General features: G+C 42.2%; 1 protein-coding gene across 1 annotated transcript; it reads left to right on the top strand.

Moving 5' to 3' along the window:
* Nucleotides 1-308: 308 nt before the first annotated feature.
* On the top strand, nt 309-16939 carry TMEM184C (transmembrane protein 184C). Its single transcript, XM_072121638.1, has 10 exons — nt 309-749; nt 4959-5089; nt 5174-5210; nt 5746-5951; nt 6473-6547; nt 8161-8254; nt 9128-9240; nt 10878-10977; nt 13401-13572; nt 15971-16939. Exons 1-10 carry the CDS (start codon nt 633-635, stop codon nt 16270-16272), a joined length of 1347 nt encoding a protein of 448 aa, XP_071977739.1. The 5' UTR covers nt 309-632; the 3' UTR covers nt 16273-16939.
* The last annotated feature ends 9572 nt before the right edge of the window (nt 16940-26511 follow it).

Genomic DNA, 26511 nt, shown 5'->3' with positions numbered 1-26511 from the left:
TATGCTTGCGGGGGGCGTGGTTTAGAAAAAAAGGAGGGGTTTTGTGTCCCTCTTTCTCTCACTCAAAAGTTGGGAGGTATGGAAATGGTTAATCAATGTGACACCATTTTATAATACAACAGGTCCTGCAAAAAACAACCACCGAATACAAATGCTTCGCATATGGAGAAGTTATGACTACAGCGCAGAGCTGTGGGGTCCCCTCTCCATGGACTCAGACATAGTGACCTCTCAGTCCCTATGACGTCAGCCGGCGGCACCCTCACCCCTGACCTGTACATGTGACAGCATCACGAGCGCATTACCGAAACCAACAATAACATCCGCCCGAGTCTGAGAGATAGGGGGCGGGGCGAGATGTTTGACGGAAGCCTCGGCCAATCTAATGACAGAGCCGGCAGGCTATCACTGTGTGTGGGCGGAAAGCGGAAGTGTGCTGTGTATTGTGCGGGGCTGCTGACAGCTGACACTATGGTAGCGCTCCCGGGCAGTGCCGGGCGGTGTTGTCAGGGGGCGGTGTGCAGGGGCTGAGGTACGTGTGCCCCTCTGTGCTGGGTGTAGTGAGGAGGTGCAGCACATGGCCACACATCCCAGGTCATAGGTTACTGAGTGCTGCTGCCCCGGACCTCAACATGCCCTGCACCTGCGGGAACTGGAGGAGATGGATCCGGCCTCTGGTGGTCTTCCTCTATGTGATTGGCCTGGTAGTGGCCATCCCTGTGTGTATATGGGAGCTGCAGAAGATGCAGGTAAGAGCCCTGGTGGTCCCTGTGCTGTGGGGGTCTTATAACGCCGACCTGTTCTTCTATACTACCACTATAGCCACCAGAGGGCCCCCCATACATGGGGTAACAGTGACCATACACAGCCTCTGCTGTCATGTCTGACCATACACACAGGTAGGAGCCTATGATATCATGTCTGTCCACCAGGACCGATGAGCTGACTCCATGCTTCCGTCACTCAGATTGATGCTACTAGCCATGGAGCAGCCATTGCCAAGCAGATGGCCATGATGTGGCTCTGAGCATCATAGTGATATGTGATGCATGGAACCTCTGCTAACTTGAGGAACAGCAGCACCAACCCGTCATTACAACAGAGAAGCAGGGAGGCTTCATCATATATCACTAAGATACTCAATCCTCTGCATTGTCATCAGTCTATGAAATTCTGGCAGGTTATGGTTTGATTTTTTTGATCATGGTACTATGCTGCTCTCTAACGTGATCACCCAAAAGATCATTGTTCGCTCACTTATCGGGTGATCATTGGCTTTCTTAAGGGCTCAGCCAAGCGACTCCCTTCACAAGAGTTTGTGGTCTGAATGGGAAATGACCTGCAAAGTAAGGGCTTTGTGCAAACAAACAACGCCCCTCATGAATATGCCGGACCGCTTGGAGAGCAGTCCGGCGTTTCTGGAGTACATTGCGGCAGTGACTGCTAGCGTTATCGGAGGTTTCCGATAATGCTAGCAGTGTAACTCTGCTGGGACTGTTGAAACAATAGGAGCTGCTTACTTAGTAAGCAGCTCCTAGTGCTGTTTTTAAGGGTGACAGGCCCTCTTTAAAGGAAATCTACCATCAAAATCCCACCGGGGACAATTCCTCATTGTTCCAGACACTGTGACTGTGGTATTCTTCTTATATTTGTTATCCTTATAAAATCAACTTTTATAATAATGCTAATTAACCTGCTGTAGCTTACTAGGCTGTCACACTGTGCAGGAGCAGTATCACCCTGCTACTTTTTAAGATTACAGCAGGCAGAGAGAGGTGGAAAGTGGGAGATGTATGCAGGGGCTCTGCTAACGCCCCCCCCAGGAGCCGCTTAGGCTCATTATCATAATTATTAAAGTTGATTTTAGAAGGAAGAAGGCCATGGATAATATAGGAAGATTCCCACAGTCACACTGCCTGGATCTATGATTAAGGGTCTCCATCATGATGGATTTTTATGGTAGATTAAGCAACAGGATCAGAGTTTTTAGCAGTTTTATTATAGTAGTATTGCTCATCTGTGAATCTTCACTAAAACCTGTTTTACCTAAAAGCCACCCTTTATTGTCTGGAAGCCAAAGGCACCAGTGAGGCTCCTAAATAAGTGCATGGGCCAGCAGAAATCTTCTGCGTCAAGTTTAGCCTAGTGTCCCCCTTCTATCCATCCCTACATACGTCACAAAGCAGGTTAACTGATAGCAGGTAAATGGTTATCCTCTGGATGGAGGCTGTAAAATAATTCCCCTGTGGAGCTCACGATGAGCCCTGGGAAAAGCTACATCCAGGGTCATTATTCTCCACAGCCTTTAGTAGGTGAACATGAAGTATTTATAGATGTGGCATAAAGCAGGGGTAGGGAACCTATGACTCGGGAGCCATATGTGGCTCTTTTTATGGCTGCATCTGGCTCTCAGACAAATCATTGATTAATAGCGATGGACAGTGTGTACATATAAGGCACACACGGCGATGATCACTAGATGCAGGCAGGGATGTTACCGCTACCTGCATCCTTTGTGTGACCAAGGTACCATCGCTGCACCATTGCTTAAAGGGGTATTCCCATCTGGGCATTTGCATTTAATTTAATTCATTTGCCATATGTAAACATTTCTTCAATTGGATGTTATTAAAAAAAAATGTTTTTATCTTCTGTGTGAAGATAATTTTATCATAAATGTAGCAATGTTGTCCCTTAGAAATGAGATAGCTTCCTCGAATACGACCACCTCACATTTTGGCAGAGGTGGCCAGACATGCGCTATTGAGTCCTGCCTGACCACCTGGATTCAACGATCATTACCACAGGACGGCTGTAGGACATACAATAACTCCTGGACATTTCATATACAAACATCCTTTGTGTCTTTGTGCAATACCTCCAGCAGAGGTGGCCGTATCCAAGGATATAGTTTTGTTTCTAAGGAACCATATGACTACATTTATGAGAAATTAACTTTTTTTTAATAACATCTAATTGAAGAAATGTTTATATATGGCAGATTAATGAAACAGAATGTGAATGCCCAGACAAGAATACCCCTTTAAGGTGAACGGTCCTGTGTCATAGAGTAGAGCAGCATCCATTCCTCTCTATGACCCAGGCACCAAAGCAACGATGGCAGCAGTGCCTGGGTCACAGAGAAGAGCGCGGGAGTGATGAGAAACCGTTGAAGGGAGAGCAGGTAGGTGAATATTCCCTTTTTTGTTTTGCTGTGACTACCTATCTACTGGGGGAAAGTATGTGCTGACACTATCTATCTACTGAGAGGCATGTGCTGTGACTACCTATCTACTGGGGTCATGTGCTGGGGCTACCTATCTACTGGGGGCATGTGCTGTGACTACCTTTCTACTGGAGCCTGGGGGCATGTGATGGGGCTACCTGTCTACTGGGAGGTATTTACTGTGGCTACCTATCTACTGGGGGCATGTGCTATGACTACCTATCTGCCTTGGGCATGTGCTGTGGCTACCTATCTACTGAGGGCATGTGCTGGGGCTACCTATCTACTGGGGGCATGTGCTGGGGCTACTTATCTGCTGGGGGGGGGGGCATGTGCCGTGATTATCAATATATTGGGCGGCATGTGCTTGGGGGCATGTGCTTGGGGGCATGTGCTGGGGGCATGTGCTGGGGCTAGCTGTCTATTTGGGTGCATGTGCTGTGGCTACATATGTACTGGGGGGCATGTGCTGGGACTACCTATCTACTGGGGACATGTGCTGGGGCTGCCTATTTACTGGGGGCATGTTCTGTGGCTACCTATTACTGGGGCTCATGTGATGTTGTTACCTATCTACTAGGTGCATGTACTGGGGTTACCTATCCACTGGAAGCATGTGCTGTGAATACCTATTTACTGGGGGCCATATACTGGGACTACATATCTACTAGAGGGGAAGTCCTGTTGCTACCTATCTACTGGGGGGCCATGTGCATATTGTATGGCTCTCACAGAATTATATTTTAATATATGTGTGTTAACGGCTCTCTCAGCCAAAAAGGTTCCTGACCCCTGGCATAAAGTGTCTGTTCTCCATGTCGGATCCTTTGTTCTAGACTGATCTCAGAAATATATGTCGTGTGATCTGACTGCAGTGTCTGGTCACAAGGAAAGGGAGGGATAGCTGCTCCTGTGGGTATTCATATAACATATATCCATGGAGTGGTACGGGCACATACAGTGTATGGGCACATAATATTGAAGCCTATGCGCTTCATATATGGGGTGCAGCATGTGGTCTGACCTCATAGGTTCAGATGAGGAATTTGTATGGCATCATTGCGCTCTATGAGGTCCACACATACATCGGCCTTACTTACATTTTTGCACTGTCCTCAGCAGAATACCGTATCAGATTGCTGAGGCCAGTGATTGACTTCACTACACCAGGGCACGCACCAGTATGTCAGTGTGCTTGCTGGTTAATCCTTCATCCTGGAGGTAGATGTCCTTTTAAAGGGGTTATAAAAAAAAAAAAAAAAAAAAAAAAGAGGTTGAAAAGCAGCGCCACATCTGACCATGGTCTGTAACGGTATTGCAGCTCAGCTCTATAGAAATGAATGAAACTTAGTTGTAATACATGGAACTACCCATGGTCAGGGGAGGTGCTGTTTTTGGAAGAAAGCAGCCACGTTTTCCATCTCTGGACAACCAGTAAATCTTGGTAGGACCAAAGCACAGCAATGTAGGGAACAGGTTATTGTGAACTCCCTCCCAGGGAACTTTAATTTTTCACTAGGACGACGACCACATCTAAGAGATTGCTGCAGTTGTAACTCTCTGCAACCCAAACACAACAGCACTGACAAATGGTAACAAACCCTCAGAAGCAAGAAGTAATCTTAAGGCAGGTAAAACAAAAACGATATCTCAGTTACTGAACTTTTCATTGTACAGTGATTTTTAGATCTTTTTAAGGGATTCCATTGATGCCTTATTTTCTGTCTTGCAGGTTGGCGTGCACACCAAGGCATGGTTTATTGCCGGCATATTTGTGCTTATGACTATACCAATTTCTTTATGGGGCATTTTGCAGCACTTGGTTCATTACACACAGCCCGAACTGCAGAAACCCATCATACGGTACATGTTCTTCTCATTGCAGAAATCTGGTTTGTACTTAATTGTTCTGATATTTTTCTGAACACTCTTTCTTTTCTATAACAGAATCCTGTGGATGGTGCCCATTTACAGTGTAGACAGTGTAAGTATTGTCCGGTGCTCCCATTACATTGTAAACTCTGCAGATTCCTGGTGGAGCTGGCAGCTTATGATTGAGTGTAATTATATTATGTCTAATGGTTTATGTATAAGGATATTTATAGTACATAGTTATGCTGACTTACCATTCCATATTGTAGTCTACTTGAGTTCCACCTAAAACAAAAAAAATTTAAACCAAAGTTCTTTCTAGGAATATAGACGTATTGATTGTATCACCATCATACTTGCTGTTGGACAGCCACCTAAAGAAGGTGGATGTACCAAGTATGTATTATTCTCATTTATAATAATACAGACAGTCATATGGAACAATAGGAGTGAATTGATCGCCTACTGAGAGGTGATCGATTTCAGATCAGTGGAGATTCCACACCTTGTTCCCGTGCCAGTAGGCTCCTTGCAATGGTAATGGTGGGTGCATTTTGCTCCTCACAAGACGGTGATGTCACATTAATATTTGTATGTTGATGATAAATTTCTCATTTTTGTTTTGTAATTCTATTTCCCTGTAATAGTGGATTGCCCTGAAATATCCTGATATTGCCATATATGTGGATACCTGCAGAGAGTGCTATGAAGCTTACGTTATCTACAATTTCATGATTTTCCTCCTGAATTATTTAACAAATCGGTGTCCAAATCTGGCCCTGGTTCTTGAAGCAAAAGATCAGCAGAGACATCTTCCTCCTCTGTGTTGTTTTCCCCCCTGGCCTATGGGAGAGTAAGTAATCACATTAATTGTACAAATTACTAATACAGACAGAGATAGAAAAGCCTCATTATGTACTTAGCTTGTTCTTCTCGGCAGTAGTGATAAGCGGACCCGAACCACAATGTTCAGTGAGAAGTTTGGGTTCGGCTCATAATCTCCCTCCCCCAAAAGACAATTTTCAGGTTCAGTCCTGCAAATCCTGCATGCTAGTCGAAAACAAAAAAAAATGATGCCAAAGAGTCTTCAACTTGCCTAACTAAAGAGAACAGTGGATAAATTTTGTATTTTGTACAGCTCAGATGCTGCAACGGTGATGCCCCCTGAATGTTAGTAACAGTACATGACTAATGCAGCCCAATACCGTATTACAAATAAGCGCTCATTCACACCAATGTTCACACCAACTTTATTGGCCACAAACAAAGAAATACTAGTATTTTAAGTTAAAATATTATCCCCGTAATGAATTCTATATACAAGTATGTGGCAGCAGTGAGGATAGCAGTATTATAACGCCATCTCTCTTGCAGCGTGCTGTTGTTTCGATGTAAGTTGGGCGTGCTCCAGTATACAGTGGTCCGACCAGTTACCACTATAGTTGCTTTGTAAGTATAAAATGTCCCCTCGGATCTTAATTCTGTATGTTTGTCTGGTTTTGATTGATGTATTTTTGCTATGCTCAAATATTGCACCAGCGACACTATATCTTATACAAGTAATGCAGACATTCATGTAGCAATGTAAATGCAATGGGACAGGGTTTCCTAAAAAGGTAATCTAACATTTAAAAAAAAAAAAAAAAAAAAGTAAAAACCACTACAGATACTCACTCACTTCTCTCCTTTTCATGCTGTTCCAAGCGCTTGTCCTTGCTAATCCTGACACCCTGGGATCACCTATAAAATGCAGGCCAGAGCGCAGGGATGCGATGTCTGGGGCTCAGGGCTGCAAATTATTCATGCCTCCTTCTCTCTCTCCCCAACATGGGAGAGCGAGGGCATCACTAGCAGCCGGACATCTTGTCCCCTCACTCCGTGCTGCTCTTTATAAGTCTCCTTTTTTTAGGCGATCCCGCAATGGCAAGATTAGTAAAGACCAGCGCTGGCATCGGGATGGAGAGAAGAGTAGGTGAGTATTTTCTGGGGGGTTTTTTGTTTTTAATTTTTTCTGACTGGTAGATTTTCTTTTTAAAGACTGTATACACCTTAGTTTATTTATTAACAAATATCAGATTAGTGGGTGTTCATCACCCAGCACCCTAATTGATCAGCTGATTACAGTAGCTCCATGCACCAGAGCACAGTTAATGGATCCAGAAGCACAATCGCTTTATCTAGGTTATCAATATCTTTAAACCTCTTTAGGCCAGCGCCACAAATGTGAATTTGAGATTGAGAGCCGTGGGGACGTTGAGGCTGAGATTGTCAAGAGTCCCTACTGTAGTATGAAGGTTGGTCCCAGCTTTGATTGAACCACTTAGGGTAAATTCCCAAGACTGGTCGATCAGCGAATCAAGGACTGATAACAGTGCCAAGGATGGGAGCATCATTGTACTATATGGCGGAAAGAGTCCTTGTGACCCCGTGTAACATCTGCGCCAAACATTATTTATGATTATAGTCCAGCCCTGCTGGATGGGACTCCGTGTTTCCAATTTCACCATGACATCCAGCCACCACACAGTCCCTGATTCACGTACCGACCAGTCATGTGCTTCTAGCCTAAGTTTCGGTTGTGATTGGAGAGTCAGAAGGGTACCAGTGCCCCTCCATGCTGTAGATTCACAGCCTGTCACACTCCCCCCTCCCAACCACTGTGCAGATATTAACTTTAATCCTTCCATATGCAAATTAATTTCAGAGGCTACTGGGGGGGGAGTACCCTTTGAGAGCTCTCGGGCCTACCCACTCGGCTGTGTTCACAACTGCAGCGCTCCCTGCGCTAGGCGGGTCTGCACTGGCTTCTGTGGAACTGGAGTAGCCTTCGCCTGCAAAGCTTTCTGAGGCCTCCAGTAGCCTCTGAAATTAATTTGCATGTAAGGATTAAAGTTTATTTGTGCTGCAGGGACAGGGAATCTACCTTGTGGAATCTTTCAGAAAGTAGACTCTCCATGGTATATTTCCTTTAAAATGATTTGTCAGGTCTGTCATTATGATCATGACCAAGGGCTAAAATAAAAAAAATTCTAACTAGTTTCTTGCTTTATTCCTGTTTCCAGGATTTGTCAGTTAACAGGAATCTATGGTGAAGGAGATTTTAATTTAAAAAATGCCTGGACGTACTTGGTGATAATTAATAATGCCTCACAACTGGTAAGTGCTCCACAAGTCTACAATGTATAGTATGTGGGATAGGGTTAGAGCCCGGTCCTGGCCATGTATACAGTGGTAATGAATATACAAGCGCTCTTAGGCCTTATGCCTCTGGCCTGGCTGCAATATTTGTGGTCAGATCATGGCCTATATCAGTGATGGCGAACCTTTTAGCGGCCGAGTGCCCAAACTGCAACCCAAAACCCCCCCCTTATTTATTGTGAGGTGCCAACCAAAAATTAAAGCAGTAACTTATTGGTCCCTGTTCAACAACTTTCAATCATATTGGCCTCCTGAGGACAGCAACGCAGTAGAAAGATGGAAAATTTTCATAATTTTAGCTTTTTTCCCATGACCCTCTGTACACAGAGAATCGTGGGGTCGGCAGGAGGACCTCCAAAGATAATTCAGCCCTGTCTACGCATTCTCCCTCTTCCTACAGTCCCAAGTAGGAAGTATCAAAATATGACTGAAAGCAGCATCTTTTAAGTTGCTTGGAACGGCAGGAAGATTATTTGAGTCTTGCCTGGTGTGCTGGGGCGATGGCCCGGGTGCCAACAGAAAGAGCTCTGATTGCCACCTGTGGCACCCGTGCCATAGGTTCGCCACCACTGGCCTATATCATTGATGGCGAACCCTTTAGGCACTGAGTGCCAAAACTACAAGCAAAAGCCAGATATTTTTCACAAAGTGCCAATTGCCAATTTAAAGTAACTCACAGGTTTCAAACTTATTGGTGCAGTGATGACACCAATAGAGAGAAAGAAGGAGAAATTTTAATTGTTATGCATTCTTTATGCATTCTCGCTGACCTATTGCCATGTAACTGCATACTCTTCCTTCTATGTCTTTACACCCATTTTTATTTTCCAGTTTGCTATGTATTGTCTTGTCCTGTTCTACAAAGTGCTGAAGGAAGAATTAAATCCTATTCAACCAGTTGGCAAATTTCTGTGTGTGAAGATGGTCGTCTTTGTATCTTTCTGGTATGTGTGGCTTTGGTTATTTCCACTTCCATATATGACCTCATTTTTTTTACTAAATAAGTTTAGTGCCAGGCAGTGTCCGGTGCCCAACAGAACTGGAGCAGAAGATAGAAATGGTTTATATGAACTTCTATGTATACTCTTCAGCCTACATAATAATAACAACAATAATAATAATTGCGCCTACAGATCACTTACTGAGCGCTGTGTAGGGAGAACAGAGGAGAAGGTGCTGCTGCCCCTACAGCATGTGATCACTGGGTGCTCCATGACATGGCTAAGCAGCTGTGTCTTGTCAGGTCCATCTCTTTGTCACTGTCGTAGAGGGGTACACCTCCATGTAAATACGTCTCATCTGTAAACCACTTTTATAGGCATAAAATGCATAAATAATAGTGTGAATACCTCCCACAGGTCTTTCATTAAATTTGCTAAGAAAAGTGTATGAAAGTAAAAATGATAGGAAATCTACCAGCAAAATCGAGAATGGATAAACCAGGGACACTTACTCATATATCCAGGCACCGTGGCTGCACAGATCTTCTTATATCTGTTATCCATGGCCTTTTTCCTTGTAAAATCAACTTTTTAAATTATGCTAATCAGTCAGAAGTCTCTGGAGGGCGTTACCATAGCCTCTCTGTGCTGTTGCTTCACAGGCTGTGACCTTGAGGGGCTCTAGCACTTTAGCACTTCAGGCACATTAGCATAATTGTACAAATTGATTTTAGAGGGAAGGAGTCCTTGGATAACAAATTGATGAATGTTACCACAGTCACATTGCCTGGATCATGTGAGTTAATGCCCATGGTTTATCAGATGGATTCTGATGGTAGATTTCCTTTAAATTAAATAAATATCGGACCATCTCTGGAGATGAGTTTTAACTGGAACATGCTAACACCAGGAATGCTCCCAGCCCTAATATCATGTTCATAACTTCTCTCTGCATGTGTATGAATCAGTCTGATAGAATAGATGTATATACATGGCTGCAGATGTCATCTTGGCCAATTTCAACAACTAGTTTTAAGGGGATTATAATATAATACACTACCAATAGTGCGCATACTAAACGGTAGCATACCAATAGTTTGACAGAAAAATATCTGGGTACTTTATTCACCCAGAGTGCAAAAAGGCAATGTTTCGGTTCCTATTCAGAACCTTTGTCAAGCAGTGAGTGCATATTTGGCTCCTTAACACTGATTATCAGCCAGACAAAGTTGCATATGGATAAAAACTTGTGATATCGCCCTCTAGTGGGGACTGGCTTATAAGGCAGAGATGAGTAGGATTCAAGAGTACAGTACAACAAGGGGTCCCAAGCAGGGAATATATCCTCAATAATAAACCTGTGATTCTAATAGCCTTAGAGAGCTATCAATATGCTATCTATATCTATCTGAGGTGATCAGTAATGACAGGGACATTACCTGATCATCCCTAGTCCATGTTCTCCAAACCTCCAGAAGTTATCTACCTAAGAGTTTTTCAAATATATGATACTACATTCATGGCATCACAGGTCATAGCTAAATCATCCGCCTACATCTATGTGAGTGTTTCCGGGTTTAGCATTCCTGATCACGTGTTGTGTGCTTCTCTAAAATAAATCATGTCTTCCTTTCCTCTAGGCAAGCTGTACTGATTGCACTTATGGTGAAAGTTGGGATCATTTCAGAGAATAATACCTGGGAGTGGAAAAACGTCAAAGATGTTGCTACAGGTCTCCAGGTAAAGTGATATCTTTTTCTAGAGTATACGTAATCATAAATGTATTTTATAGAGCTGTTACTGTGTGTTTTTATATTTTCACTTGTTTTCTCAATAGAAAGCTTTCATTGAGTTCACACCGTTGTTAGAGATGCTCTGTTCCATTTTTTTCCATCCAAAACAACTAAGATGTGATGCAATGTTCCCTGCGTACATTGAGGTCAATGGAAGATTAACAAAATAGAAAAGTCATTAGTGAATTAATTTTCTGTTTCTGCTCCTGTAACAGAAAAGAATAGACCTGTGAAACAGTGGTGTGAAGACTAAACATATAACGTGTATTGAGGAATAGAAGTACAAACTGATCTATTGGCATGAACCCCAATAAGGTTTATGTACAGTTGGGGTTAATAGACCAAGCACTGACTGGCAGACTCCCATACTCCTTGGGGGATTTTATAATTTAAATACAGTGTTTTTCAGACTACAAGACATACCCCAGATTCAGGCCCCATTCTACGACCATCTGGGCAAAGTATATGTGGACGCAATACATCCCCCTAAGACGCCTATCGTACACAGGCTCGGTACAGTGAGCACAACGAGTGCTCATCGTTCCGAGCTGTAGGCGCAAAAAAGAGCAAGCCTGCTCTATCTTCAGCCGTAACAACGGCTGTGCGGCTCTATTTTCGATGGAGAGAGGAGGGGTGAGCAGCACACCTCCCGTATGCCTGCCCAACTACGGATGGGCATACGTTCCTGTAAATGTAGCTTTAGTCTATTTGACACCAATCAAAAATTCCCTAGTGGTCACACACAAGCACAGCACACATAGCTTTTCTACATACATACATACATACATACATACATTCACATACAACTATGCTACATCACGTCACACACAACCGTACCCAGCTCTTCTTCATACGAGTCTTATCTGGCTTCTATGGAATCCCCTGGACATGTGAAAGGGTTTCAGGACCTTGCAGGAATTATGGGACCGGTCACATGCCTCTGACATCACTCTAGGTAATGCAGTGATACTCATGTCGGAAGAGAGCGGTGCAGAGGCTGCGGTCAGGAGCGTCTTATAGACAATGGAAGGCAGCTCCCATTACTTTCTCCCTCCAAAATCACAATTGCTGGGTCCATGATAGTTGTTGTGAAGGTGCAGACTTGGTAGGTTGTGTGTCCAGGGACAGACGGTAGAGATTTTTTTTTTATACTATGTGTATAGAGAATGTAAAATATAACGTTATGATCTATGATCAGAGCTTCACATTGTTATGTGCCCTAGTGTACCAAAAAGTATTAATAAAAAAGTTAAGTTCCATATTCTAGTTCATGTCCTACAAAAAAATGCTGAAAAAATACAAAATTTTTTTTGAGAAGTGCTATGTTTGTGCATAATGTTATTTTTGTTTAAAACCTACCAAATACTACGTTGCTTGGTGTATTGTGTGATGCTTTTAAATGTAAAATTGAACCTGTAAAGAGTGAATAATGGTGAATTAGGTTACTGTATATACTTGAGTATGAGCAGAGAAACACACATATGCCCCCGCCCCCCAGTGTTGCACAGGTATCGTGACGTCAGGCGCACGCTGACATTCTATGACGGGCCGCGGAGGGAAAGGTCGGGGCTCCGGCATCGGCTCTGTGGGGGGAAGGAGCACTTTTTTGTTTTTTTTCCTACAGGCAATATACTGGGGGAGGTGCAGGCTATAAACGGGGAGGCGGGGGCTGGCAGGCTATAAACGGGGAGGCGGGGGCTGGCAGGCTATAAACGGGGAGGCGGGGGCTGGCAGGCTATAAACGGGGAGGCGGGGGCTGGCAGGCTATAAACGGGGAGGCGGGGGCTGGCAGGCTATAAACGGGGAGGCGGGGGCTGGCAGGCTATAAACGGGGAGGCGGGGGCTGGCAGGCTATAAACGGGGAGGCGGGGGCTGGCAGGCTGGCTTTATACTACAGGGGCTGGTTATATAGTGGGAGGCTGTGACCAATGCATTTCCCACCCTCGGGTTATACAGGTTTTTCCAGTTTTTGTGTTAAAATTAGGGGTCTCGGCTTATACTCGAGTGTATACGGTATATGCACTCCAAAATGGTGCTATTTCAAAATACAATCCATCCTGCTAAAAACAAGACCATATGCATTTACATAAATGGAATTAAAACTTTTGTTGCTAGACGGTTTATTATTTTGAGGCTAGACGGAATTTACACTGTTATACAAGCTGTACACTGACTACTTTATATTTTACCATATCTCCAATGTTGTCCCAAGAAAAGAATAAATATTTCCAAAAATGTGAGAAGTACTCACTTTTGTGAGATACTGCAGATGCTGTATGACAAAATGGGCTTGGACACCCACTGTGGATCCTTGATGATGTTTGACAGCTCTAATATCTTGTTTCCTAAATATTTTCCCCCTTGATTTAGGATTTTGTGATTTGTGTTGAAATGTTCCTGGCAGCCATCGCTCACCACTTCAGCTTTTCCTACAAACCGTATGTGCAGGAAGCAGAGGAGGGCTCATGTTTTGATTCCTTTCTTGCAATGTGGGATGTATCAGATATCCGAGCGGATATATCGGAGCAAGTACGCAATGTTGGTGAGTAAACAGTATTAACACCTGGTGTAAAAGGAAGGTAATTGTAGTTGGGCTCCATTCACATTCTTGTGTGACCCTACTACTGACTACCTGACTTTTTTTCTTATTTAATTTTTTTAACATTTTACATGCTAGAAAACATTGTAATCACTGTTACATTAAAGGAAATCTACCATTTGTATTTATGCATAATGAACCAAACGTACCGTGAGAATGCTGTAGCTACACTAATGCAGGAACAAATCTTGGTTAATCCCTGATCAGAGTCCTTTTGCTGGATAAAAAAACAATTATAAAAGTATGATAACGAGGCTCTGTCGCTCCTGTGGCTAATTATGCACTCTTCAGCCTTGTCCTGCCCAGCATAAGCCAAGAATACGTCATCACTGTGTTGTCCCTGACAGGTAAAAGTAATAAATTGCTGCACCATCCCCCAGCTGCTGTGTATGAGTGATCCAGCTCAGGTTGATTAGTCCTGTCTGGAACAGTTCAGGAAACTGTATAAGATGTTTATATTCTGCACCTAGTATGCACCCAGCTTTCCCAAGGTCCTAAATTTTATAATTGTTTTTTGAGCAAAACCAGTTGGACCAGGGATTAAACAAGATATGTTTCTTCATCGGTATTCAACAGCATTCTCAAGGTATGTTTTTTCATAATGCATAAAAACAAATGGTGGATTTCCTTTAATAGACAGTATGGGGACTATTTTTATGGAGTAATTTGTGGCCAGTCTTCCCTGTGTATTTGGGCAATGTGGGTTACTGATAGGATAGGTCATCACTATTCATTATGTATGAGGTACTGGCAATACCCATTCAAACAAATAATACTGGAAGTAATTACTGTTCTCTAACTACTGATATGCACATTACAGTAGCTATTGTTTATTTCTTATTCATAGTTGAGTACGGTAGCATCATTGTAAATATTTTTGTATATGAAAAGATCAGGTTAATAAATTACACTCTATAAAATGTCACAACCGAAATTGTGTCCTCCTTTTCGACCCTTAGCTAAACTGCTTAGTAAACTGCTCAGATTTTCAGTGAGGAGGAGAGAAGAGAGGAAAGTACAGGCAGTCCCTGGGTTACATACAAGATAGGGTCCATAGGTTTGTTCTTATGTTGAATTTGTATGTAAGTCGTAACTGTATATTTTATCATTGTAACCCCAGCCAAATTTTTTTTTTGGTCTCTGTGACAATTGAATTTTAAAAATGTTGGGTTGTCATTAGAACCAGGATTAACACTAAATCTTCATTACAGACGCCTGTGATAACTGTTATAGATGTTTATTGTAGTCTAGGGCTAAAGTACAGTAAATTTGCAACATCTAGGGGTCGTATGTAAGTGAGGTTTTCTTAAGTAGGGGACCGCCTGTACAGACACAGAGGTCGTGAAAGAGAGGGCTCAAACCTTCTGAAATATTCTTATATAGTAGTGGGTAAGCTTCTAAAATCTTTTATTCTGTGATTAACTTTGTTTGTGTCTTCCAATTGGCTCCTGCTCTTTCCATGGACACAAGCACCAGTGTATGATGGAAGCACCGCCCCTCTAGCTTAGACCTCCTGCACCAGGGGGCAAAAGTAGTTTTGTGAGGAAATCATGAGAATGATTAAGGCAGGGCCAGCACCACGGTTCAGTGGGCCCTTGGCATGGATTCATTATATGCAGCCCCCTAACTACCCATAAATTCATTATATACAGCCTCCTCACCCCCATGAATTAATTATATGCATCTCCCATGGATTAATTATATGTAGCCTGGGCCCCCCTCGTTCCCCATGGATTAATAAAAAACGAAAAAAACGTAAAACTTGCGCCATTCCCGCTTTCCTATCTGCCGCCGGCAGCCACCCCGGGGAGGGAAAGAATAACGACGTCCTGTAGCGTAGAGAGCGCTGATTTATGGCACCTACACCCAGGCGACACTAAGCTTGCTGGCGCCAGCCCTGGGTCAAGGGTAATGTTTGTGCGGCCTAGGTAGTCCGCCAGCTGCAGTCCCCTTGACGTAAGGGGAAAATAATAGCAATGCCTGGTGATTTGCAAGACATTGCAATGACTTGTGGTAGACCTGGTCAGGTCTGGCAATCTGGTGTAGCAGACCTGATAAATGTACTCCATAAAGTGAAGTGTGTTTTCAAAGGACCAAGCAATGAACGGAGCAGTTTAGCAGGCAGGAGAAGGGCTGGTATCAGTGGATCAAGGCATTTTCTTCCCATAAGATTTCACTGGAACCATTCAGTTATTGATTATCTCTGTGTCGGATCACTAGCCTTATTGACTATAGCTTGGTTTAGGTGACATCAAAAGTAATGCAATAACCTGGAGAAAATTGTGTTTGTTTCTCTTATTATTATTATTATTATTATTATTATTATTATTATTTATTATAGGAAGGACGGTTTTGGGTCGACCAAGAAAGATGTTTTTCCCTGAGGACCTTGAACACAATGAACACACTGGCCTGTTGTCATCCTCCACTCAGGATCCTGTATCCGCAGTATCGTCTGTGCCAGAGTCTCCATCAGGACACTATCAAGGGTTTGGTCAGACAATAACTCCTGTAACTACACCTACATCTGCACCAATTCCAGAAGAACTCTACAGCACAGAGTCCCCTGAGGAAGAGGTCCACGTGCCAGAGCCTGATGAGGTGGAGGTATCTCATGAGGGCAGTAAACACTCACGCTCCTAAATCTTAGGAATTAGTGCCAAATGTTCTCATGACTTGAATCTCCCTTATGGGGGGGAAATGGTGCCCAAGTGGACATCTGCTGCTGTCTCAAACTAAGGTCTAATGTACTTTATATGTAAGTGTCTGTGTTTCTAACCTGGCTAAATAATGGACGTCCATAAGGACTTGCACCGATTGCTTGAACAGATGTTTTGGACTCTACCATAAACCAGTAGTAAAGGTGTTTTACAACTTAAATCAACCACCTCACTTGTTTCTGACACTTGTACCAAATACATACTATACCCCTGTATATAACATTCATCTGCGGTTACTGAGTTCTGTTGTAATTGTTTGTTAACCACGTTCTCTATATTACTGGCTGCATATTGCTATATGATGTATACGTAGGCAGTAGCTGAGACGGGGGAAGGGGGGGGGGCTTGCTTTTAGGCTGTTTTATGTTGTCGGATCAGCACTGCACTCAGGTGGTTTGACCTGCTAGTATGGAAACAGTGCCTTTCAACCCTCCAAACTATTCTCAGCAGAGGTTGTCCACTTATCTGACCAGGCATTGACCAGCCCCGTCCAGTGACTCACTTCCACTGAGGTGGACAATCCCTTTAAGATCTATAAATTTCTCAAAGTACCTCTAACTTTACCCAAAGTTGTAATTCTGTGAAAGAAAGACATTTTGTAAAACAAAAAAAATCTAGCGGGAAGATAGTAACCCTGAATGAGGAGCAGTATTGCAGTAAGACACTAGCTCAGCCTGCCTTATTCATCCCCCATTAGCTCTGGTCAGGTCACTTGTACTTCAGACATATAGGACCAGCACCATGATTCTTGGGGCAATTTTTAGTATTTATTTGCACTTTCTGATGACTTCCTTTCACCATACATATTAGATGTGTATTCAGGGGGCATTAAATGACATAACTGTCATCTGAATATGAAGGGACAGCACATATTGGTACCCTTGGGGTATATTCACAAGTATCAGATTTTTGGAGAATTTTTTGACAGAAAATTAGTTTAATGCTGATTTTGCAGAATGTGCTGATGCAGAAACTTGTACAATAGATCTGCCACATACTGTCTGGTTTATGCATCAGCCACAGAACCACTTCATAGAGTGAACCCCTAGAACCAAAAATATTGCCAATAATTAAAAAAAATGGCTGCTCTTTCTTTCATTGTGTAATATTGTACAAGCTCACTATACTGTGTTTTTGTTTTCTTATACAGGTATTTTATGTGTGTTTTTAATGTATGAAGCACTTTGAAGTAGAAAAATTGGTTCCCTCAATTTTCTTAATTTTAGGTACTTTTTCCAATGTGTTATACAGTGACCACCGTGCGTTACCTGACAGAAACCATCAACCGTATAGCATCTGGTAGTATGTCTGTACTGTGTGGTATACATTATTGTTACTGGATGTATACTATCTTGGGCTTGTCTATTGTTAGAGGAGCCAATGGGTATGCCCCAGGAACACAGTATGAGAGTAACCCTGGCAAAACAAAGCATTTGGATCACTGTAAATAGTCTCCAGTTGTACTAATTTTGTAAAATGGATTCCTCTCTAATTGGTGTATTTGGAACAATATCACAAATATTCTATAAGGGGGAGATTTATCATCAAGTTTCTGAGGTAAAACTCCTCTAGTTGCCCATGGAAACAAATCAGAGCTCAGGTTTAATTTTATAATCAGCTGTGGGAAAATGAAAGCAGAGCTCTGATTGGTTGCCATGGGCAACTAGAGCAGTTCTGCTCCCAAACACTTCTGATAAATCTCCCCCTAAGTGTCTAAAAGTTACATGGACAGTCTTTTATTACCCCAGATTTATCAGTGTCCAATACAGAAAGATGAATCTAAGCTCATGACTGTCTAGTTTTATTTTGGTTTAGTTTGCCAAAATTTAGGTGCAACATAGGCAATGCCCCCATTCCAGCAAAGCGTTTTGGACAGTTGTTGGAGCAAATAGTTAACGGACTGATACAAATACCTCCATAGTTCATCACTTCATAATCTCTATTACTTCTAGATATGCTCGGTGTGCGTTAGCTTGTAAGATCTTGTAGTCTGCCGGTGACTGTAATCTTGTATCATTCTGACGTTCAGGCGTGGTGGATTGCTGCACACATTCATTACTACCGCAAGCATCAAAATCTCATGTGTACATTTTGATTAGAGGTGTGGTAAGCAATGTAGATTTAAAGGGATTTTCTGGAAAGAAAGGCTATTGATCAGTGGGAGTGTATCATCTGATCAGCCTTATAGATAAAAGAGGGACAGCTACTACACTGCAAATGTGTTCCTCTGGCTCCATCCATAAGTCTTATTTCTCATCGGAGGCAATATGTCAGCTCTGTCCATGCTGCTGAAATAAGATCATTATATGTTATATAGATGCAGCGCTGGGTAACATGACTGGCTTAACCTGTTAACAAGACATGATAACTCAGTCTGTAGTGTAATAAGTGAATGGAGGGAACTGCCCATTTTCTGTGATGACCAAATGAGTTATCTCACTCTAAGTCATGTTAACCAGCGCTGCATCTGTATATGGCTTGACACATCAACCAAATTTTAAAAAATGAGGCCCAGAGTTATCTTTGTATCAAAGTTTCAGACCATCGTTGTGCGATGCCTCACCCCAGGACATTTTCCTCCCCAGGATTATAGGTACAGCCAGTAGTAAGGATGTGCAGGTAAGTACTTTCAGGATCAAGTTGCTTTAATGCTAATTAAGTATTTTTTCTGTGGTTGAGATTGCTGATGCACATTACCCATTTGTTGCCTTCTATTTTGAATTTTCCATTTATGCTGCGAGTTTTAGGTCCTCATGCCGCAGATTGCTTATGTAGATTTCAACTTTTGCCATGTAAGCTTTCCATATCTGAACACATAGATATACCATAGAGTTCTTTTGGCACTTCATGTACAGAACCCCTTACTGATTGTACAGCACTATGGAATAAATGATTTACTATAAATAATAATAATACAGAAATGCCGGTAAAATTAAAGGGAACCTGTCACCAGGGACATAATTTTCACTAAAGACAGGTTGCAGAAGCCCATTACACCTGCAGTGCAAATAGGTCTTTCTGCTTTCTCTAAGCATTTGCATTACAATATAATTGTATGTTATAGCGTACCTTGCACCCTGACAGTCCTAGGGGTTGGGCTTTGGTTTGGATGCATTTCAAAGGTCAGGGTGCCAGGTAAGTTAAAACACACAATTATATTGTACTGCAAATGCTTAGAGAAAGCAGAAAGGCAGATATGCACTGCAGCTGTAATAGGCTTATTTAACCTGTCTTTAGAGAAAATGAGGTCCCTGGTGACAGGTTGCCTGGTATCCAGGCATAGAAGCCAGCTAGTCGGATGTGGCGTGGCCTTCACAGCCGAGTTGAGTGGCTCCACCTGTTCTCCCTCAGTAAGCCACCACATTCCTGATCTACTTCATCCGGTTGAAAGGGCAAATTACCACATCTGCACACCCATCACCTCGGGTCTGTCATCCTTATTGAGGGTCAGAATAGCTTTGCGTCCTACAGCCGTTGCCTCCAGCACTGCGTTTCTAAGCAGTGAACTCTGTAGAGAGTTCGGCCAGTCTCACGGATGATGCAGATGGGGAGGTGGAGGCTTACCCAGTGAGATGGGAGGAGCCGATTGACCTGGCTGTGGCGGCCACTCCCCGCCTGACTCGCTGGCTTCTCTGCCTGGATACCAGAAGTTCCAGCTTCTGGGTTGAGTTTTTTTGGGTAAAAGGATGCCCTTGTGCTAGAAGGGCTCTATGGGAACCTGTCAATACCTGTTTTTATTTTTTAATAATAGGTTCCCTTTAAGGGAAAAGGCAAGTCCTAATTTTAATCTTCTTCTAAAACTGTCAAATTTCAGACTGAAAAATGTTCCATCATTATTTTAAAGACTGTGCCACTGATGATGGTGAAATGTTCTTGTTCTTTTGTCCCATTCTTGAGTTAGTAGTGTGGAGCATTAGACTATCTGAATGTATTTCTGTTCAGTATATCCGCTTCTTATCATTTCATATTCCAGAGATGATATTTCTCATGGAGTTGGTGTACATGACTTATAATCTATGGGCTTGGTTACACGTTCTGTTTTTGTTTTTATGTGCATTTAGTAAATGTTGTCTCAAATACTTGCACTAGCATTTATCCATATAAAATATCTCCCATTATATATTCTTATTTCTTTCCTGTGAGCATGGCTATGTTGCTCATGAAGGTACAGTGCTCTTCACAATAAAGGAAACCTCAGTTTTATGAAAATATTTTTGTTGAGTGGTCATTTTATAAAAAGGATTTAAGAAGAAAAAAATGAGGAACTACATGCTGTTTACACTTACAGCGGGTGAAATAAGTATTGGACATGTTACTAAATTTCTTTGTAAATTTGTAAGTGAGCCAGTAATGTAGTCCAGCCATCAGACAAAAAATCCTTGTATCATACAGGCGGTCCCCTACTTAAGAACACTCTACTTACATACGACCCCTAGTTACAAACGGACCTCTGGATATTGGTAATTTATTGTACTTTAGTCCTAGGCTACAATGATCAGCTGTAACAGTTATCAAAGGTGTCTGTAATGAAGCTTTATTATTAATCCTGATTCTTATGGCAACCCAACATTTTTAAAATCCAAGTTCTGTCTGGAATTGCAATGATAAAATATACAGTTCCGACTTGCATACAAATTCAACTTACGAACAAACCTCCAGACCCTATTATGTATGTAACCCGGGAACTGCCTGTATTTTGATATAATGCAAGGACTCAGAACGTGATAATTTGCAGGTGCTATTGACATGAAATTCTAACCAGAAACAACCCATCCAATCCACACTAGTAAAGAAATCTAACCATAGATGTCCATACATTATGTGCAAAAATAAAAACTTTTACAAGGAAAATGTATTGAAAACACACAGAAAGAGAGGTGCAAAAGCCATGGAAAGTCATGACACCAGTTGCAATCTATCAGTAATTAGAAAACAGTCCTGACCCTCAGTAAACAATATCAGCTGGTTGCTCTTCTACTTCCAGTTTTGGCCCACTTTTTCAATGAAGCAGATTCTGTAGACACCAAATGGTTTTTATACAAAAAATATAGAAAGGCAATGGTAAATTTCTCTTTTTTTTCCACTATTCTCTCCAAATAGAAACATTAAATTCATCAATGAGATATGTGTCCCTTTAAACACTACAACATGACTGAAAAAAATCTGGTGCAGGATTGGGAAGCTAGTATTAAATAGAGTAAAGATATAATGATCAGTTCATCACAGAAAACTGAGAAACTGTATAACAATATATCGTTATACAAAAACTTATCTAAAAACACAAGTGTCTAGGCCAGAAACCCTGGCTACCGGTAAAGGCCTGTGAGGTATACTACATAGGCATATTTTACATTTATAGATGGATGACAAAGAAGTAGATAGTAATGATGTCCAAACATGGTAAACCTACAATTTCCAATACAATCCAAAGAAATTATAAAAAGTTGTGTTGAAAAGGCAAAGTTGGGATCAGATGGGCTCAACTTCCTCACCGTTAGACTGAAAACGCCCGTTACTGGTGGGAATTGGGGTTGGGTAGCTGGGAAGTTTTCCTAATTCTGGTTCGGACAAGCCCCAGTTTCAATGGGTCAGCTCATTGTGAATAAGGAGTAGTAAATCTGTACTCTGTGTGAGACCATGTGCACTTTCATGGAAGTACTTCCAAAAAAAAAGTTGTGATGCACCACAGACCTTCATTCTATGAAGAGGTCTGCAGTCCTATCCTCTACTATACAGTATGTTTCAGGACAGGGGAAAAAGTGCAAGCTCTTCTTTTCCCACCTCTGCCCTTGCCTACTTTGCCACACTGCACTAACCCGCAGGTGACAACAGGATGATGGTCCCTACTCATGGTACTTGCTAAGAACAAAGAGGCAGACAAACAAAAGTGATGTCAGGCTTTCCAGGTTAAAACCAAAACTGTGAGGCAAATACTATGTAGAACTATGGTCACCAGCTGACAAGTCTAAATTGCACTGAATGGAGTTACTGGAGGCCGCCCCAGCAGCTGATTGGTTCTATCACTCCAGCTGGCTCTGAAACACACCCCAGCTCTTAACAAGTAACAAGATTATCAAAACCAATTCTGACAATGTATATCCCGATAACACATGTAGGTTGGCAGTGAGAAATACTATAGACTTATTCACTTTTAATAATTCTTTATTTATATAACGCACACAGATTACGCAGCACTGCACAAGCATATCAAATTGGTCCCTGTCCCCATGGAGCTCACAATCTAAACAACCCACCAGTATGTTTTGAAGTGTGGGAGGAAACCCACGGAAACACTGAGAGAACATACAAACTCTTTGCAGATGTTGACCTGGATGGGATTCAAACCCAGGACCCCAGCGCTGCAAGGCAGAGAAGTGCTACTCACTCAGCCACCGTGCCGCCCTTATTTAACAAGTGCCATGGCATACCAATTACACTGTTGCCTTTAAGAAGGTAATCTTTACAGGGAATGGAGGATTAGCAGTTTCTCCGCAGCTATTTTTGTTCTATGTGGTTTGCCAGCAATGTGCTGCATGGAAGTAGGTATTCCTACGATGAGATGACCCCATGTGCCAGATGGCATGAAGCACTGTGTAACTAGAGTTACAGGCGTGAATCGCAAGCTGCGGCACTCGTTCACATACTGCAATCCCATGTGGATGACTGAATTCCCCCAGTCACAAGAGACCACTGGTATGTAAATACAGCCGAAATAAACCTGGCAGTTGTCGCACTTTATTCTGGGTACATGAAGCTTCTACTAGATCCAGGAATGTTGTGGTTTCATATTTATATCAATGGGAATTCCCACCTTATATGAAATGGGTCCAGGGACAAGGGGTGGAGTGAGAAGAGACATCGTTTGCTTGAGGTGTATTTAAAGGAGGTTTTCAAAAAGTTTAATAATTCTCCACATTGCATGTCTTATTCACAAATATAGAGGTAGTCCCTGGGTTATGTACAAGGTAGGTTCTTTAGGTTTGCTCTTAAGTCGAATTTGTTGAGGTATATTTTGTAATTGTAGTTTCAGACAATTTTTTATTTTTTTTTGTCCCAGTGACAATTGGATTTTATAAACTTTGTGCTGTCATGGGAACAATAATTATCACTAAAGCTTCATTACAGACACCTTACAGCTGATCATTACAGACTGGGACTAAAGTAAAGCATCCAGAGACCTTTGCCAGGGGTTACAGGGGGGAAAGTGGGCTGTCTGTAACTAGAGTGTCTTAAGAGGAAACCTACCATCCAAAATAACTGAGGTCTTCCCGATTCGTTTTCTATTCATATCCCTACACTTTTTTAGCTTATACTGTCACCTAATCTAACTAACTTAAATTTTTATATGTGATTTATGTAAGTTACCTTTAGAGGCTACTGGGGTATGTTCAATTGCTGGCAGTTAAAGGGGTATTCCGTGAATATGAACGTCTGATACAAAAACCCATAATGCTATAAATAAATGAATATAACAAAATTCAATGTCATTAGTCACAAAATGGAGCTTAAATAGTCTGATTTTATGATTTACAAAATTTTATGGCCTCTCTAAAGTAGGCAGAGTTATCCGCAAGATGACTGCCACTGGAAACTACAAGTCCCATGATCCTTTAGTAAGTAACTCCTCCTACCTCTTATGCTCTTCTGCCAGTGATGAGGTAACAGTCTGTCTTGCTCTGTTCCCATAGTAATGACGTGTAACTGCAATCACTGCCCATTACCTTACTGAGATGACCATACTGGATGCGCTGCAACCAACCGACTAGAGCCAAACATAGTGATGATCACATGACCTGCCCAGGCTGGTGCAGGCCATGTGATGTGACCAGCGGCCATCTTCTGTCCTGTGTTTGCTCCGTGCAGAGGAAATCAACGGACTGATTAAAGGCCAGTAGCATTTTAATTCTTCATTACAGTGTAACATCCACGGCATTTTCTGCTAAGGGGAGCAAATTATAAATAACAATTAATTACATATTAGCTTATTTTATTTAATTAATTCATATTTGTATATTAATTATGCTGATTAATGGAATACCCCTTTAAGGCTATTCCATACCCCAGTAGCCTCTTCTTGTTCTGTCTCCCGCTGCATCGTTGGCTTGCTGCAGGCACCTGCATGCGCAATAAATTCTGTATCGTCTCCGGCTTCTTTGTAACCCAGCGCAAGCATGTTGCCAGTTTCATCAAAGACGTGCTTACAGGAAGACTGAGCAGGTAGAACAGTAGCCTCTAAAGCTAATTTACATAAGTCACAGATAAAGATTAAAAGGGGTTTGCCCATGAAAGAAAGCACTCAAATTTAAATCCCTTAATGGTGTTTACACAATAAAGATAATTTTTAACCCCTCATTTTTAAATACAATTTTACTCAGTTTTATTGCTGTTTTAGAACCTATAACTCAGTGATGGTGAATGTAATATTCCAGAGTGTGGGCGTGGATTCTCTAAGTAGACACTTCATGATCCCTCTGTGCTATGAAATGCTGTGAACTGACAATGTGCAAGATTTATTTACATTTTTATTTAGCTTCTGAACATTCTACTCAGTGGCGTAACAATAGCCGTAGCAGCCGTAGCACTTGCTACGGGGCCCGGGCAGCACAGGGGCCCGGGATGAACAGCCAAGACAAAACTTATAAATGCTTACTGGGATGACGGGACCGCCCTTGGACAATAATACGGGCCCCTGTCCCGTCCCTCTGTCCGCCCACCTCATCTGTGGGCCGACCGACTTGCCTCTTCATTTGTGGCCACTCAGCCCGCCCACTTCTTTCGGCGCGACCGCCCCGACGGCACCAGCAGCGGCGGCATGGCCACTTCTTCTAGGGCAGGTCCCGCTTGTTCTCTCCGCGGCCGCATTTGCCAGCCCCAGTCTGTGTGTGGCTGCACGGCCAGCCTACTCCTTCCGCAGCCTAGTGTCTTCACGGCCCCCCGGCCGGTCCACTTCTTCTGCGCAGTGCCTAGTCCATTCATGGCCGCCTGGCCCGGCCCACACCTTCCGCTGCCCCGTCTCCCACTCCATCTGCGCCTGGTTGACTGACAGGCTTACCGCGTCTGCGATCACGATCGCGCAGCCGGCCTACTTCCGCAGCTTCCCGAAGACACAGCCTCCCACCTCACAGCAGCCGGTCTTCAGGAAATGTAAGTAAGTCCATATGTATATATGTATAGATTGCTGTATGTATGTGTATATATGCTGTGTGTATATATATATATATATATATATGCTGTATGTGTGTGTGTGTATATATGCTGTATGTGTGTGTGTGTATATATGCTGTATGTGTGTGTGTGTGTATATATGCTGTATGTGTGTGTGTGTGTGTATATATGCTGTATGTGTGTGTGTGTGTATATATGCTGTATGTGTGTGTGTGTGTATATATGCTGTATGTGTGTGTGTGTGTATATATGCTGTATGTGTGTGTGTGTGTATATATGCTGTATGTGTGTGTGTGTGTATATATGCTGTATGTGTGTGTGTGTATATATGCTGTATGTGTGTGTGTGTGTACATATGCTGTATGTGTGTGTGTGTGTGTACATATGCTGTATGTGTGTGTGTATATATGCTGTATGTGTGTGTGTGTGTGTACATATGCTGTATGTGTGTGTGTATATGCTGTATGTGTGTGTGTATATTCTGTGTATACCGTATGTATTTGTGTATGTGTATACTGTGTGTATGTGTATAAACTGTATGTAGACACATGCATATAAATATTTATATGTATATGGTGTATGTGTGTATCTGCTGGATATACTGTATATATGTGTGTATATGCTGTATGTATATGCATTGTGTGTATACACTATACATACTGTGTGTGTATATGCTGCATATAGATTCAGTATGTGTATATGGTGTTTTTATACTACATGTGTGTGTATACAGTGTATACACAGTGGGTGTATACCATATGTAAAAGAATGTGTTGTATGTATGCTATATGTATGTATGTATATAAATAGTATGTATGAAACTTTGATGTATATATACTGTATGTATATACAGTTTGAATTTGTATATACTGTACATGTTAGTGTATAAATATATATGAACATAAACTTGTGCATATGAGTATACGTATGTATGTGTGTATGAGTATATAAAAGTGAGTGTAGAATGTTATGTGTGTGGTGTATTTAAGTGTATAAA

This window comes from Engystomops pustulosus, chromosome 1, assembly GCF_040894005.1.
Source record: "Engystomops pustulosus chromosome 1, aEngPut4.maternal, whole genome shotgun sequence".
Lineage (NCBI taxonomy): Eukaryota > Metazoa > Chordata > Amphibia > Anura > Leptodactylidae > Engystomops > Engystomops pustulosus.
This window is presented reverse-complemented; position numbering and strand designations above follow the sequence as displayed.